General features: G+C 37.2%; 1 protein-coding gene across 1 annotated transcript; it reads right to left on the bottom strand.

The window, feature by feature from the left end:
- Positions 1-2703: 2703 nt before the first annotated feature.
- On the bottom strand, positions 2704-13179 carry LOC109206225 (zinc finger CCCH domain-containing protein 44). The gene is made up of 11 exons (XM_019369028.1): positions 12476-13179; positions 12211-12290; positions 10759-10946; positions 9259-10270; positions 9048-9175; positions 7546-7605; positions 7416-7466; positions 6075-6145; positions 5747-5901; positions 5538-5609; positions 2704-5455 (listed from the first exon to the last, which is right to left on the bottom strand). Exons 1-11 carry the CDS (start codon positions 12853-12855, stop codon positions 2961-2963), a joined length of 4692 nt encoding a protein of 1563 aa, XP_019224573.1. The 5' UTR covers positions 12856-13179; the 3' UTR covers positions 2704-2960.
- Between the last annotated feature and the right edge of the window lie 1271 nt (positions 13180-14450).

The following is a 14450-nucleotide window of genomic DNA, read 5'->3' as shown; positions in this document are numbered from 1 at the left end:
AAGAATCTATTTCGTGTTAAAAATAATATATTTTTAATTGAGTCCTTAAATTATTCATCACTATTTGATTCAATTATCATCAATATATCTTGGTAAATAATAGATTTCTCAAAGGGCAATTGATTTGACAGTGTTACATTGAAAATGTGGTCGCCGGAATATGTGTTTGGTAGTGTATGTCTTATATTTAAGAAGAAACCGACAAATAACCGAAAAAGCCGAAAAACCGACATAAATCGAATCGAGAAAAACCGACTTAATTGGTTTGGTTTTGGTTCTAATATTTGAAAAACCGACTTACTTGGTTTGGTTTCTTTTTAGGGAAAAATCGATCCAAACCGAACCATGAACACCCCTACATGGTACAATTAAACCTCTTTGTATAACATCTTCGTTTGCTCCAGATATTTTCGATTATTATAGCGAAGTATTATTATAGATAATATATATTATAACATAACATGTAAATTGGTTCCGAGAAAAGCTGATTTCTATAATAAAGTATTATTATACAGAGATACTATTATAGAAGTGTATTTCGTTTTCTTCTAATAAAAAGATGAAAGGGAATGAAATTAAGCGTGGCGTGCTTTTCGCCATAAGCTTAATGATGAACTAAAGAGGGCAATTAATGATAGCACCCGTCATGTCTCGTGCAATAAAGAAACCATAAGGTGCTTAATGAAATGATTGGATTCTATTTTCTGAAATGATGATGCCTTGTTATTCAGAGGCAAAAATTCACAATCACAAATATTTACATCAAACTATATTAATTTGTTTAGTTAAATTAATTTTGTTAAATAAATAGATAAATATATATATATAATTTAATATTAAATAAGAAAAATTTTATTTATAAGCACAAGTCATGCACCTATATGTTAATATAAGTACTCGGTGTGAATAAATTTTTACCGTTATATTCCTACTCGCCTTCATCGAGACAAGAAAAGCCGTCCTAGTAGACACTTAAGTAGTGCGTTGGGAACTGCGAATTGAGTTACCTATGTGGCTATGTATCTCATTTGCTTTACCATAGTACAATTGGGAAAAAGTAAGTTTCATGAAATATTTTAAAATTCGCAATTTGTTTAGACAAAGTATTATTGTAGTTGTGTTTCTCAAAATTATATATATATATATATATATATATATATATATATTTGACTAATATAGTNAACCGAGCAAAAAAACCGTATACGTTTTTGGTTTGGTTTGGTTTTGGTTTTGAATTTTAAAAACCGATCAAATTTGGTTTGGTTTTGGTTTTAATCAGAAAAAAACCGAACCAAACCGATTATAGGAGTAGCTATTTCAAATTTATTATTACACCTATATATGTGTATATTGTTATACAAAGTTTCAAAAAAATTATGGTAAATGTTAATAGCTTGCACTTTTAATATAGTTCTTTACCTATACATTCTAGTTTGATTGGTAGTTTTCTTTTGTTTAGTGTAAGAATCCATTTCGTGTTAAAAATAATATATTTTTAATTGAGTCCTTAAATTATTCATCACTATTTGATTCAATTATCATCAATATATCTTGGTAAATAATAGATTTCTCAAAAGGGCAATTGATCTGATAGTGTTACATTGAAAATGTGGTCGCCGGAATATGTGTTTGATAGTGTATGTCTTATATTTAAGAAAAAACCGACAAATAACCGAAAAAACCGAAAAACCGACATAAACCGAATCGAGAAAAATCGACTTAATTGGTTTGGTTTGGTTCTAATATTTGAAAAACTCGACTTACTTGGTTTGGTTTCTTTTTAGGGAAAAACCGATCCAAACCGAACCATGAACACCAACTGCAATTCTAATGTCACGTAGATGGTGTTTGGATTGGCTAATCATCTTTTAAGTTTTTTTTTAAAATTTTTTAGTGTTGTCAAAGTTAAAAAAGTACTCAAAATAAGTTAAAAATTACTTAAAACAAACTAAAAACAATAAGTTGGGCAACCTCAACTTATTGCTTTTTGACTTAAAAATTATTTCTGCTGAAAACTTTTTATTTTTTTTAAGTCAATCAAAGGAACTCCTGTACAGATTTGTACTTGTTACAGTGAGTTCTACACTGACTCCGCATGTTACTGTTACCAAAAATAATATTTTAAAGCAAACTTAGTACGTATGGCGCGAGTTATTTCGCGTACCAAATACTAGTTCCGCAATCTTACATAAGAGAAACTAGAAGTGATATCCGTGTGATGCACGGTCAATATTAAAAAATATTACTTAAATTAAATTGTGGTCGTGTGTGTTTTAATAAATTAGATTGTATTGCTTTAATAAATTTTAATTGTCATCTTATTGTCAATATGATACACTCAATAATAAAATGGTGCATCAAATACTAGTTCCGCCAAATACTAGTTCCTTAGTGTTACATTTAATAGAAATACTTCCCATTGAACTGCCTTGGGTGGACACGTACAGGAGTTATGGGTGGCAAAGCACAACGGTCAAATGTTAACGCAACATGTAACAATTTTAGAGGACCAACCGAGACAATCCACGCTCCGCAATGTCACTTAACCAGTTCTTATCTGAGAAAGAAATGAGATTTGGAAATTTACGCATTCATTTTTTTGTAATCTCAAATTAGTCCGCAACTCCAAACAATTCTTCTGAAAACAGAACCTCGCGCTTCGGGATGTAAACATAAAATACATGGTTATAAGATCACCACTGCGCTTCTACAAATGGCCGATAGTCCTTATCAAAAACATGTTGAAATGTATACAAAGATAAGTACAGTATTCTATTTAGGTCTGCACGAAAATTTCACCTACTTAACACACTGGTTCGGAAGAAAAAAATTGCATTCTGCCATTTTTAACTGAAACTTTTCAGTTAAATTATACTAGTGTTTAGCTACACGTCAATTTCTTACTCAAAAGAATTTCTGATTATACAAAATGAAAGCAATTTTGCCTTCAGTTTACACCTTCACGGGTGTAGATAGTCACAAGACGACCCCTTCTTGCAACGCCCACTCTCATAAAATTTACAAATTCGCTGCCCTTTGGGAGGAGGCCTAGAGTATCCTCCACCACCATATGGCTGCTGTCTGTTCCAAGATGACCTACCCCTACCAAATCCCGACTCTCCTCCTTGAAGAGCCCACTCTCTCGGACCACCAGACCTTTCCCCTGCATACCTCCGCTGGCTATCCCACACTGGATTCCCAGTGAAAGGGGCGCCTCGATTCATATGTGAATTTCCCCATGCAGCTCCCATGCTGCTGCTAACACTAACATTTGCATATCCCTGAACTGGTCCACCCCATATCGGATTCCCAGGTGCTGCCCCACGGCCACTGGTCATACCTTCCAACCCTGTATTCCGACCCATAGCAGAAAATGCAGTAGTTTGACTAATGGTACAAGGTATATTGGACCCAGCATCCCCCTGGGAAAACAAAACATCAGCGGACTTGGTTTCTCCTTCACTACTCGTAGATGAATTTCCACCAGACCTCCTTAATGGATCAAATGCATCAGCTCGAGATGCCCCAACTGTTTCATCCGTCACAGTAGATTGACAAGGTAATTGTAGATCTCCGGTGGAGCTCAAGGCATCACTTCTTACAGGATCATGTGTAGGACTCAGCTCCTCAATCGGGCTAAAGCAGTCATTTCTGCAACCAGGTATCATCTCCTCACCGCACCTCATGGCAGAAGTAGGGGAACCCATATTATTTTGATTTTGAGACTCCATGGCGTCAACTTCAGCCAACAGGTCTGACACTGATTCCTCAGCCAAAGTGCTGAACTCTATAGGCTCGCCAAAAAAGTTTGACACTGGATGAGATGGGGAAGTATGATTAAGTTGGTCGGCATTTGAAGTAGGCGTTGCAACATGATCACCCACTGCTTCAGCTGGTTTTGGTGAGGAAACGGAGACAAGACCAGAATCCCATTCTTCAGTAGTAGATGGTTTTGCAGTAAGTTGGTCCGCATTTGAAGTAGGTGAGGCAACATGATTACCTACTGCTTCAGCCGGTTTCAGTGACGAAGAAGAAACGATACCAGAATCCCACTCTTCAATAGATGGTTTTGCAGTAAGTTGGTTTGCATTTGACATAGGTGTGGCAACATTATTACCCACTGCTTCAGCCGGTTTCTGTGAGGAAGCAGAGACGCTAGCAGAGACGATACCAGAATCCCATTCTTCAATAGATGGTTTTGCAGCTGGTGAACTTCTACCACATCCATCAGCTATTTCGCGAAGTTGGACTCCACCAACCACTGAACTAGAAGCACTGCTCCACTTATGGCCTGATTCCTGAACAGGAAGACTTGACGGAACAGATTCTTTATTTTCAGCTGCATGCCCACCTTGAGTTTCACGGTCTGAAATAGGGGTCGGACTTGGCAAATCATGATTATCTGAACCACAAACAGGAATAACAGAACTCAACAAAAGCAGTTTCTCAGCAGCCTGAGCTTCAAGTTCACCATAGCTTGTCTCTGGAGTAGGACTAGGTAGGTCTGGAAGACTCATGTTTCCTTTCTGTTCAAATGAATCACTTGATTTGGTAGCTGAAGCAAATCTAGATCCAGAATCCAGGTTAATTGTATATCTATTACTGGTAAAGGATCCCGGGTTCTGCCCCAAAGACAAGCCTAAATTCCGGCTGTTAGACTGTGTATTATGACCACACCCATCATTTATCTGGCACATTGCGCTTCCACGTGAATTCTGAGTTCCATGATCTGTAGCAGGACGACAATTATCATTTGCATTTCCTCTTTCCTGTCGTGGAAGAGCTAAAATCACCTCCCGCTGACTAGATGAAGGGACAGGGCTCGACAATCGGGGTTTGTCAAAACAAGAACTATTTCCCTTCAATGAATTCAAGCATTGTGGAGAAGAAGGGGATAACCCATTCATCCTCGTAAACTCTGTGTTACCGTTTGAATGATAATTTGCTTTGTGGGGGTGCCCAGGTGCCTCTCTTTTTCCACATTCTCCCCCTGAGCCAGTAGCAGTCTCAGACCACCTAACACTAGTTCTACTATCCGAGGCAGCTGGTTCCCATGACTGGTTTGATGTCTTACCATGCAATTGAGGTTCTTTATGGAAAAGCCCCTTTAACGCATTCGTTAAAAGTATCGAGTCGTCATGCTCATGATTTGTCCATATCCTCATTTCAGGAGGAAAAAGCCCTGACGTATTCCATTTCCTCAACTGCATAACGGAAAATGGTCCTTGGATTCTACCAGCAGGGTCTCGGTAATGCCACAGTTTGTCAGTTTCAATACTGTTAGCGGATGACGAGTTCACCGTAGAGAGACTAGCAATTGAAGTTTCAGATCCAGACCTATCGACGGCCGGTTCAGCAGTAAGTCGATTTCCTAGCTTGTCCAAGATATTAGATCCACAAGCTTCTCTTTTCTCACTCATTCTACATCGAGCCATGATAGATCCCTCTTCCTTAGCTGGATAAACACAAGAAAACCCTTTAGTTAGCTGACGCTAAACCAACTTTTGAAGGACTTCATAGTACAATCTTCATCTTACCTAGACTTCCTGAAGACATAAGTTTTTCATCCCTTCTACTAATTCTAGTGCATCTTGGTGCCAGATATTCAACTGCATTACATTCCATCAGCAATAAGCAACCATTTTATTACTTCCTCACCCCCAATCCCCACCCCCCATCCCACAAATAAAAAGGGAAAAAAGTTTAGCAACACCCACAGAGTTACTGGAAACAAAAAGATATAAACCTTTTCTCTTGTAATTGGATCCTCCATCATCTCCTTCAGATTCATAATCTGGGTCCATCTTTGGATCAGCATGCACTTCTGGAATTTCCATTAGCCTCCGCTGGCGCTCCTCAGGTGTCTTCAGAAGCTCTAACTTCTCTATACATTCTCTGAGCGTAGAATTGTCAAGGAAGTCCTCATGCTCAAGGTCAATGTTCTCCGGTCAATGAATACACAAAATGAAAAATTTATAAATATCAAATGGTGCCTCAGCTTTTTCAGTTGAGGCCTCAAATCTGATTTCGGCATGTTAAGAACTATTAATGCATATTGCTTCGACAAAGGATATTCTTTCTTGTGCCCCTTCTCACTTGCTCTATCACGAAGATGATTGAGGCGCAATATCTCTGCTTCCAGGGACTGTATTTAAAATAAATAAGCACAAGCACATCAAAAGCACCATATTTATAACAATCTTTAATGCAAAAACGTAACAGTTCCGCGAAAGCAGCTAACAATTTGTAATGTTCTGAGGAAGAGCAGCATATACTTATGGAGTTCACACTATAATGCATGATCAGTTACCATCTCATCGCAGTTAATCTCTCTACATTTTCCTTTATCCGTTTTGGTGTGGTACCTTCTTGAAACCTTTGACACAAAGGTCATGAACAAAATAAAGGACACTAAAACAAAAGGGACCTCTTGACAGATCACTAATTTTTATATTTACTTTTTATATTCAGATTTACTTTATTCTGTATATCCACCTCCAATGCCAAGAACACTAAGAAATGTTGCAATTGTATTACACTTTTTCCTTGATATATCCTTTTCTTTTACTTGGTCAACCCCATCCCTCACTCCTCATTTAGAGCCAACAGTGTTTTTCCAACATTTTCCCTTAGGTGACTTGAATTTCCTACCTCTTGGTTGGAAGTGGAATGCTCTTACCACTAGAAGATCGCTTTTGTCAAATTTGTTGGTATAACATATTTGCATCAAGTTATGCCTATTTTACATATTCTATATTATTATCATTATTATTATTATTATATTAAATGTATATCTACTAATATCTAACATGCTTGCTTACTCAAACTTCTCTTATAAATTTGCTGATCAAAGGTCGAGGACTAGAAAGGGAAGAGTATCTATAAGTTCAAAGAAAAGGTGTCTTCCAATTAATTTTAATAATCCTCCAATTGAGAGTGCATCAAGTCATGAGTAACCTGCCTCTCTGCAAGACTCTTTGTTCTACTGAGTTCAGACTACTATATCTACTTTATGAAGAAAGAACAAGCCATCCATTCCACAAGGAGAAAAGCACGGTGGTTTTTTGCAGCAGATGCAGAAGAGGTAGTACCAATTTATAGTAACCAGCAGAGAATGTGCTTGCCAATTCTAAGAAAGATATCATTCAAAATGTTATATTAGTTCTCTATCCTTTCATATATTCTCACAGCAGAAGTCTCACAGGCACCTCTCATGAATTTTATAATAATGGGATCTTTGCCATAATGAGATACTAATGAACAGGGTGAAAATAGGACAGGATCTAGAAATACAGAACTGTTGAAAGATAGAGTCAGGTCATACAAGTTTTAAGGGAAGATTAGTAAATTAGCTTCAGGAGATGAGAAGCCAAAATCACTATTAAGAGAAATGAACAGCAAAGCAATTGACATACATCATTGAGTTTTACTGCCCGGAGTTCCATAGCCTTCTTCTGTATCTCACCCTGCATTAAAGGGTCATTTAAATTAGAAAATTTTCATTTACCATAGCAAAAATTTTAATACTCAGGTTTGAACACTTACTACAGTAAGCCTTTTCACAAGCCCACATTTTATACTCTGACGTAGTCTTCTGCATTCATCCTGAAATGACAATATTAAGCAATCACATAAGGCCCACAAAATCATGCTGAAACAACTGGAAACCTAGACCCTAGAAAAGGTGAAATTTTCTGTGTAAAGGGCTGCCAGAACTAGAAGTGGAAACTTTTTTATGATAGATTTGCAATTTATGTAAAATGTGAAATAAGATTTTCCCATAATGCACCTGAATTTCATCGTCAGCAGCTCACAAAATAAACTCAGCTTGCCATTCATCGTAATGTTACAGAAGACAAAAGGAAAGATACAAAATATAAAATATAACAAGAAAAAAAACAGATTTCCTTCATATAGGCCACTTCAGCACAAAATTCAAGTCTAATAAAAATCTCTAGACCTTCCAAAGCAAAAAACAAGTGTGCTGATTCATTCATGGGGCAATCTTTGGTCAAGCCACTCTCTTCAGAGATGCGTGCAATATTTATTACATAAAGAATCTCATGACCACATGCTGATTGACTAGATTCAACATCGAGCAAGAAAAGCTGCCAGACCATTCCCAGGTTGTAAAACAGCAGAAGATAATAAAGACAGCATATATGGCGCATGTCATACCATAAACCACCAAAATGGCACCATATCATGGCATGTGTCAATGTCAGACAGACCGCTTGCAATGGTAAGTGATAACAAGAGGCTGATTGGTACTCCATCAATACAACCATCTCGAACTAGCTCATCCCCTCAATGCAACTGAATTTAGTATTTTACATCCACGATACATGTGTACAGACAGCTTGAATGGGTAAGAAGGGTAAAAGGTGATACCAAGAGGCTGATTGGTCTAAAAATACACCCAGCTCCAAACCAGCTCTCTTCCCTCGATGCAACTAACAAACCCACTTAATTTTTTGAATTCACATCTAATACTTGTTGGGTAACTTTTGAAGTGCTTTATTTATGAAAGCTGCATCTGAAAAAACTCTCTCAATTCACAATCATACGTCGAACAGCTAAGACCAGATGGAACATACTCAACGCTGCTCATGATCCCCTTACAATTCCATCCTCAAGTTCCCAGTATTACCATCTCATCTCAAATCTGAGTGCATCATATATTCACATTAAATGGACTAATTCACAAAAATTATACTTGCTACATGCAAAACTGCCCGGGCCTGTGTGAGCTAAATGTTCTTTCAGTCTTAGCTTACATGGTATATATTTCATCTATAGGATGCCAATACAGCTGCTGTTTGTGCTACATTACTTAAAGTAAAAAAGTACTAGCACGGCCTAATGTGAAAATGAGCAGCCCAAGAAAAACGCTACAAAAGATTGAGCTACAATACAGAACAATAAAGATGAATATCACCTTATCTGCTGCAATATGTAATGGTAAGCAAGATTTCTTTAACAATGCCATAGTAAGAGGAAGCAATTCACAAATAGATGAATAAGGAAACGTGTTGTATCTTAATTACCTCACAGAAATCTTGATTTGAAATAGAATCAATGGATAAGGCTTCTTTCTTGTCTAAGTTCAATACTTCAAGTAATACATCAACTGTCTTATCTCTAATCTTATATGGTTCAGATGACTTACTTGTACCTGCATTAAAACCATAAGCTCCATAAACTAGAACAAGATTATATTACATACTGTGGTTAAAAAGCTTCATGATCAATTTGTACCTACAACATGGACAAGCCTGTAGATTTCCTGCTTCTGATCGTTGCCAGGTATTCTTATGCGGACAACTGACCCAACAACTCTGTCATGGAACTTCTCCACATCTTCAGCAAGAGTTTCCATCAAATCACGCCTCAAATATATGAAGTTTATATTGTGAGCATCAATTGCAGCAAATTCATCCAGATTAATCTGGGTCATTTTTACTTCACCATTTTTACGAGTTTTACGTTTTTTAGATGAAGAAATACCATTACTATCATCAGGTTCCACATGGCTAGTCATTGTTCCAACAATTCCAGCTGGTATAAAAGCACTCTTCTTTGACTCCTCCTTTATCAAAAAGTGAAACTCGAGAAGCTTCAGCATTTCTATGTGGCCAACGCGTGGCTTCCCGAAAAGGCTTTTGAGCCTCAAATCACAAATTATTTGGCTCTTCTTTCGAGGATCTCGAAGATTATTTCTCTTAATATAGTCGAGCAAAAGTGCCTGGACATCAAACTGAGATATAGCACAGGTATCACCATCCTTCATATGTGCAACAAAATCTAAAAGCTCCTTTGACGCCCACTCCATGCATCCGTTCAGTGATGTCACTGCAACAGTGCTTTCCTGTTTTGACCTCAAACAATCTTCATTCTGAACCTTCAGCTCTTGAACAGGCTTGGTTAGCTCTAACAGCGGAGTAGACCTGAGAATGCTCGCGTTACCAGAGTCTGAAACTACTCGGATTTCAGCGGTTGGAGGATCCTTTTTAGATAGTTCTAACGGTTCTATGGGTTTCTTCTGCTCTATATAGTCAAATGACTTGCCTGCAATACTTTTGCCATCATTTGCAACATAATGACCATAGGGCATTAGCTGCCGCTTACCATGTACTGCATCTGATTCTTTCCATGGATTTTTAGCTTGAAGAAGTTCATCGAGTGTTAATGATAGTTTTTCCTTTAGGATTACCCAATACACCTTAAAGAGATATTCCCAGCTGCTTTTGTCATCAAAATCTACCTGAACCTGAATAGTTTTTAGGTAAATCAAATGAAGTATAATGAACAGTCAAAACTTAGCCCAAGATTACTTTATGGAGATGAGAAAAGATAAGTACACAATAATAGAATTAAACATGAAAATCTCATGCAAAAACTATCTGTAATCTGGAAAGACGTCAAAAGATCAGTGCTCGAAGAACAAATTGTCTATTCACAGTTAAACTGGTAAGCATCCTCTTCTAACTTTCTATCGATCCTTCTTGCTTTGGCTTACCAAAGATATATTTGACTTAGCACCTTCTAGGTTTATCTCTATAACAAAAGATAGAACTGATAACCAGACTGTGTCCTGATCCTCCATTTCCACAAATAAAGGCATTAATCATTCTTGGGAGAATGTATCTTACTCAAAGTAAACAATCAGGAACCTTATCATAGAGAAAATGACAAGATATGATAATCACTTGCAAAATTAAGCATCCCTATTGAGATCTTACAGTACATTGGACATACCATTTCCTTATTTGCTTGGTCTTTGTTCTCAATAAGCATGATAGTTCTCATGCACGTCGAGCAAAAACCCTTGTTTCCTCGAACACACAAGTAATCAGCATTTTTTGTACATGCCTTGCACAATGAATATGTACAAGTATAGCACAGGTAGTGGGAAGCTTTTTGGCACACACTACAAATATGCCAACCTGAAAACAGAAGTAATATAAGGTTGCTGTATCATTCTGGGGCCATTGATGTTGATCACATGCTTCATGTAGAAAATACAACAAGATCTCTTGTAGTTCAAATAAAAGAAAAAGTACTAAGTGAAAAATAAAAGCAAAAATATTAAGCACTAGCAGACTCTGATACTTTGATATTTTCTAGTCGAAATTTTCAGAATCTTTTTTTGCTGTACCAACCCTGCCATGGATATAAAATTCCCTGATATCCCAAACCTCCTCAACTGTCCTCGAATGTATCAACTATGGCATATGGAGACAAATTTTTAAATGAATACTTACACCGCTTGCAGCATCATTCAGGCAGTACATTAATCAATACCAAAAACTGGATTTAACAGCAAAGTTTTCTAAGCAACATAATAATGATTTTTTTCCAAGAGGCTCCCAACTTAGTTACATTTCCATACTACTTTTCGTGATGTTCTGTTCTATTCCAATTGCCTAAGCCCCCCCTTATAATAGAACAATCACACCGCCCCTTCTTCTCTCAGTTCTCTGTAGGACACGGACTACCCCAAAGAAATAGATTTTTAAGATGCTCTTGATGAAATATGTGCAATGCAGGAAGACAGGGAAAAAGGAGAGAGGGAGAGAGAGAAGGTTATTAGCAATTATATGAGCTTGTTTACTAATATAGGAATACCCACACATGGTGTAAAAGATTGCCCGTAAAAACCCTAAGCAGTTTGTGGAAGTAGCAATCTAGGACTTCATATTTATCTCAAGAAAGGACAGTGAATAAGAAAAGCATCCAGAGATACTGTTCTTCAGTAAGGATATCAATGAGCAGAAGAAACATAACATAATGATGGGGCAGCGTGTATTACATGTCCCCATCAAAATTCTCAACATGCAGCAACAATATTACGTTTGAAGTTTGCAGCTGAAACCTCTCCTAGTCACAAAATTGTAATGAACAACATTCAAGACTCGTTCTAGAAGTATCAGTTAAGGCATGTCATTACATTTATTTCTATAATGTAACAGCATGAATTATGCCATGCAACCCATACGCCTTAATGCATGATGCTCAATAATCCAAAATTCTCTCCATCTAAAATAGAATGTCATTTACTAGTTCTCTCTTAGCATGCAACAAATAATTTCCAAATTTATATTAAACCGTCATGAGAATAAATAAATACAGTACAACAACCTAGCAACCAAAGAACTATATGAGCTGAACAGATTCTTCATATGCGTAAAGAAGTAAGAGAACACATACCGCAGTTCCATTTTGCCTTGGAGCGAAAAAATGCCTCATCCCGCTTAATACATGCTGGATGATATGCCTTTGGACACCCCCTAACCATTAAAGAAACAGCATTAACACAATTATGCTTTTCAAAGAAAAAGAAAGATTACCATTATTGTGAAGCACTACTAATTCTTTCAATACTTTTAGCTCAAATTGAAGTAAATTTCACATCCGAAAAGCATAAGGGCACTTCAAAATGGAAACTAAAGAGTGAAAAACGAGCTTCACTTACTTGCGATCGCAAAGTACAAGAGAACCACCATCGAAACATATGAAGCAAACATCTTCGTCCTCTTCTCGGGGTTTCTTTGGCGGCGGAGGTTTTGCCACCGTCGTGTGGAAACGAGGCGGCCGCCCTCGCTTCCGCTTCTCGACGCCGTCGCCGATCACGTTTGCAACTGAAGTCCTGCCATCTACAGCTACCGTAATCGGAGCACCTCCGGTGACCGCAGCCGGAACTCCGACCAGCTGAAAATTGTCCATATACTGCACGGAACTACACTGTTCCGAACCTTGTAACCCCATGGACGTTACGGTACTTCCATCGAAACGACTATGTGCTTGTTGTACACATGGTCGGTACAGCTCCGAGCTGGAATTACCACCATCCATGTAGAAAATTGAGCTCCGAAAGAATCGTTTTCAAAACCCTAGACTACCTAATTGCGTAGCGAATCGAAAAAATGGAGGAGGTGATCATTGACTTAAGCGACGTCGTTTGAACAGACGAAGAAAATTCTGAGACGAAATGAGAAAGATTAGGAATTGAAAGAGACAGTGGTGAGACACGATTGGTTGAGGCCAAGTGTGCGTGTAAATTGAAAATGCGTATGTGAGAGAGAGAAGAAAAAAAGAGAAAGTAGAGAGAGAGAAGAGTAGTGTTACTCTCCTGTTAACCTTTCGGCGAAACAAAGACTCTTATCAATAAACACATGGGAAGCGTCAAACGCGGCTCATGTGGGTTTGTTTTTCTACTACTACCCTTGTTTTGGGTCTTTTTGTATGACTGCATTCTTTGTTTCCACTGTCTTACCAACACGTGACTTGGTTTCCAACTAGGAGTAATACTTTATTTTTTGGTCAATTTTGTGCTTTTCTTTTTTTCATTTGGAGGTCTTTCATTCTTTGCTTTTTGGTAGTGGGAGTAAGAGTCAGATTACCATGGGGTTGGTTTTTTAGTTTAAGTTAGAGGTGGCAAAATGGCTAAAAGAAAACTGTTATTAACTTATATTATAAATTAAAAAATGAGTTGGATAATAAAAATTTTAAAAACAGATCGAATATGGATAAAAATCATATTATCTACTTAGAAAACGATTAACAAAATGGATAACTAATGTGTTTAACTTTTACATTTGTAAAACCTCAAATTTGGGGTTCCTCAAGTTTAGGAGACTAGGAATTCTCTCATAAGTGATCATATTCAAGAAGTCATGAATAATATGGATATCCATATTATCTGCCGGGTAAACCGTTTTTTATCCGTCACAAATACGAATAGCATCGAATAATTTATTCGTTTTTTAAATTACTCGTTTTTAACTCTCTCGTATCTTACCCGGCCCAACCGTTTGACACCCCTGATTTAAGTTTTGGTTGGGTCAGCAAGTTTAGTCAGCCGGCACAAGTACTGCCTAATGCCTATACTCCATCATCTTAACAGGCCCTTTTCACTACAAGCATCTTTCATCACTTTTTATATACTGTATAGCTTTGCAGTATGACCGTAATATTATTTTATTTTGAAAAAGCCTACCTTTTGACAGAAGACAGCTGCGACCTTATACTTTGCATCCGTGTTTGACAACAACCGATTTTTGCATTTATAATGCCTTTTGATTTCTGGTATTTCTTGACTTCATTTCCTCTTGCTTGTGTTGGTTAATTGGTTTACGCCACTTTAATGTAGAACTCAAATTCTTATAAGTCTATTTCCTTATCTCACTCTTAATAAATTATTGTTAACAACCTTCAAAATAAATAATCTTATAAGGTCATTATGTTTTTTGTGTAACTGTCAAACATAACATTACACTGTAAATTATGTGGTTCGTAAAACTGAAGAAATATTTAGCGAAAACAGCATCGCATAGATAAGTATTTATAGTATTTACTGATCACGACCCAATTTTCTCTCCGTTGGATGTCGTGATGACACCTAGTTTTAGGGATTAGGTAAGCCTAACATTAATTAAAACAACAACAAT

The sequence above is a fragment of the Nicotiana attenuata genome, unplaced genomic scaffold (assembly GCF_001879085.1).
Source record: "Nicotiana attenuata strain UT unplaced genomic scaffold, NIATTr2, whole genome shotgun sequence".
Taxonomy (NCBI): Eukaryota; Viridiplantae; Streptophyta; class Magnoliopsida; order Solanales; family Solanaceae; genus Nicotiana; species Nicotiana attenuata.
Note: the sequence above shows the minus strand (reverse complement) of the source record. Positions and strands in the feature narration are given on the sequence as shown.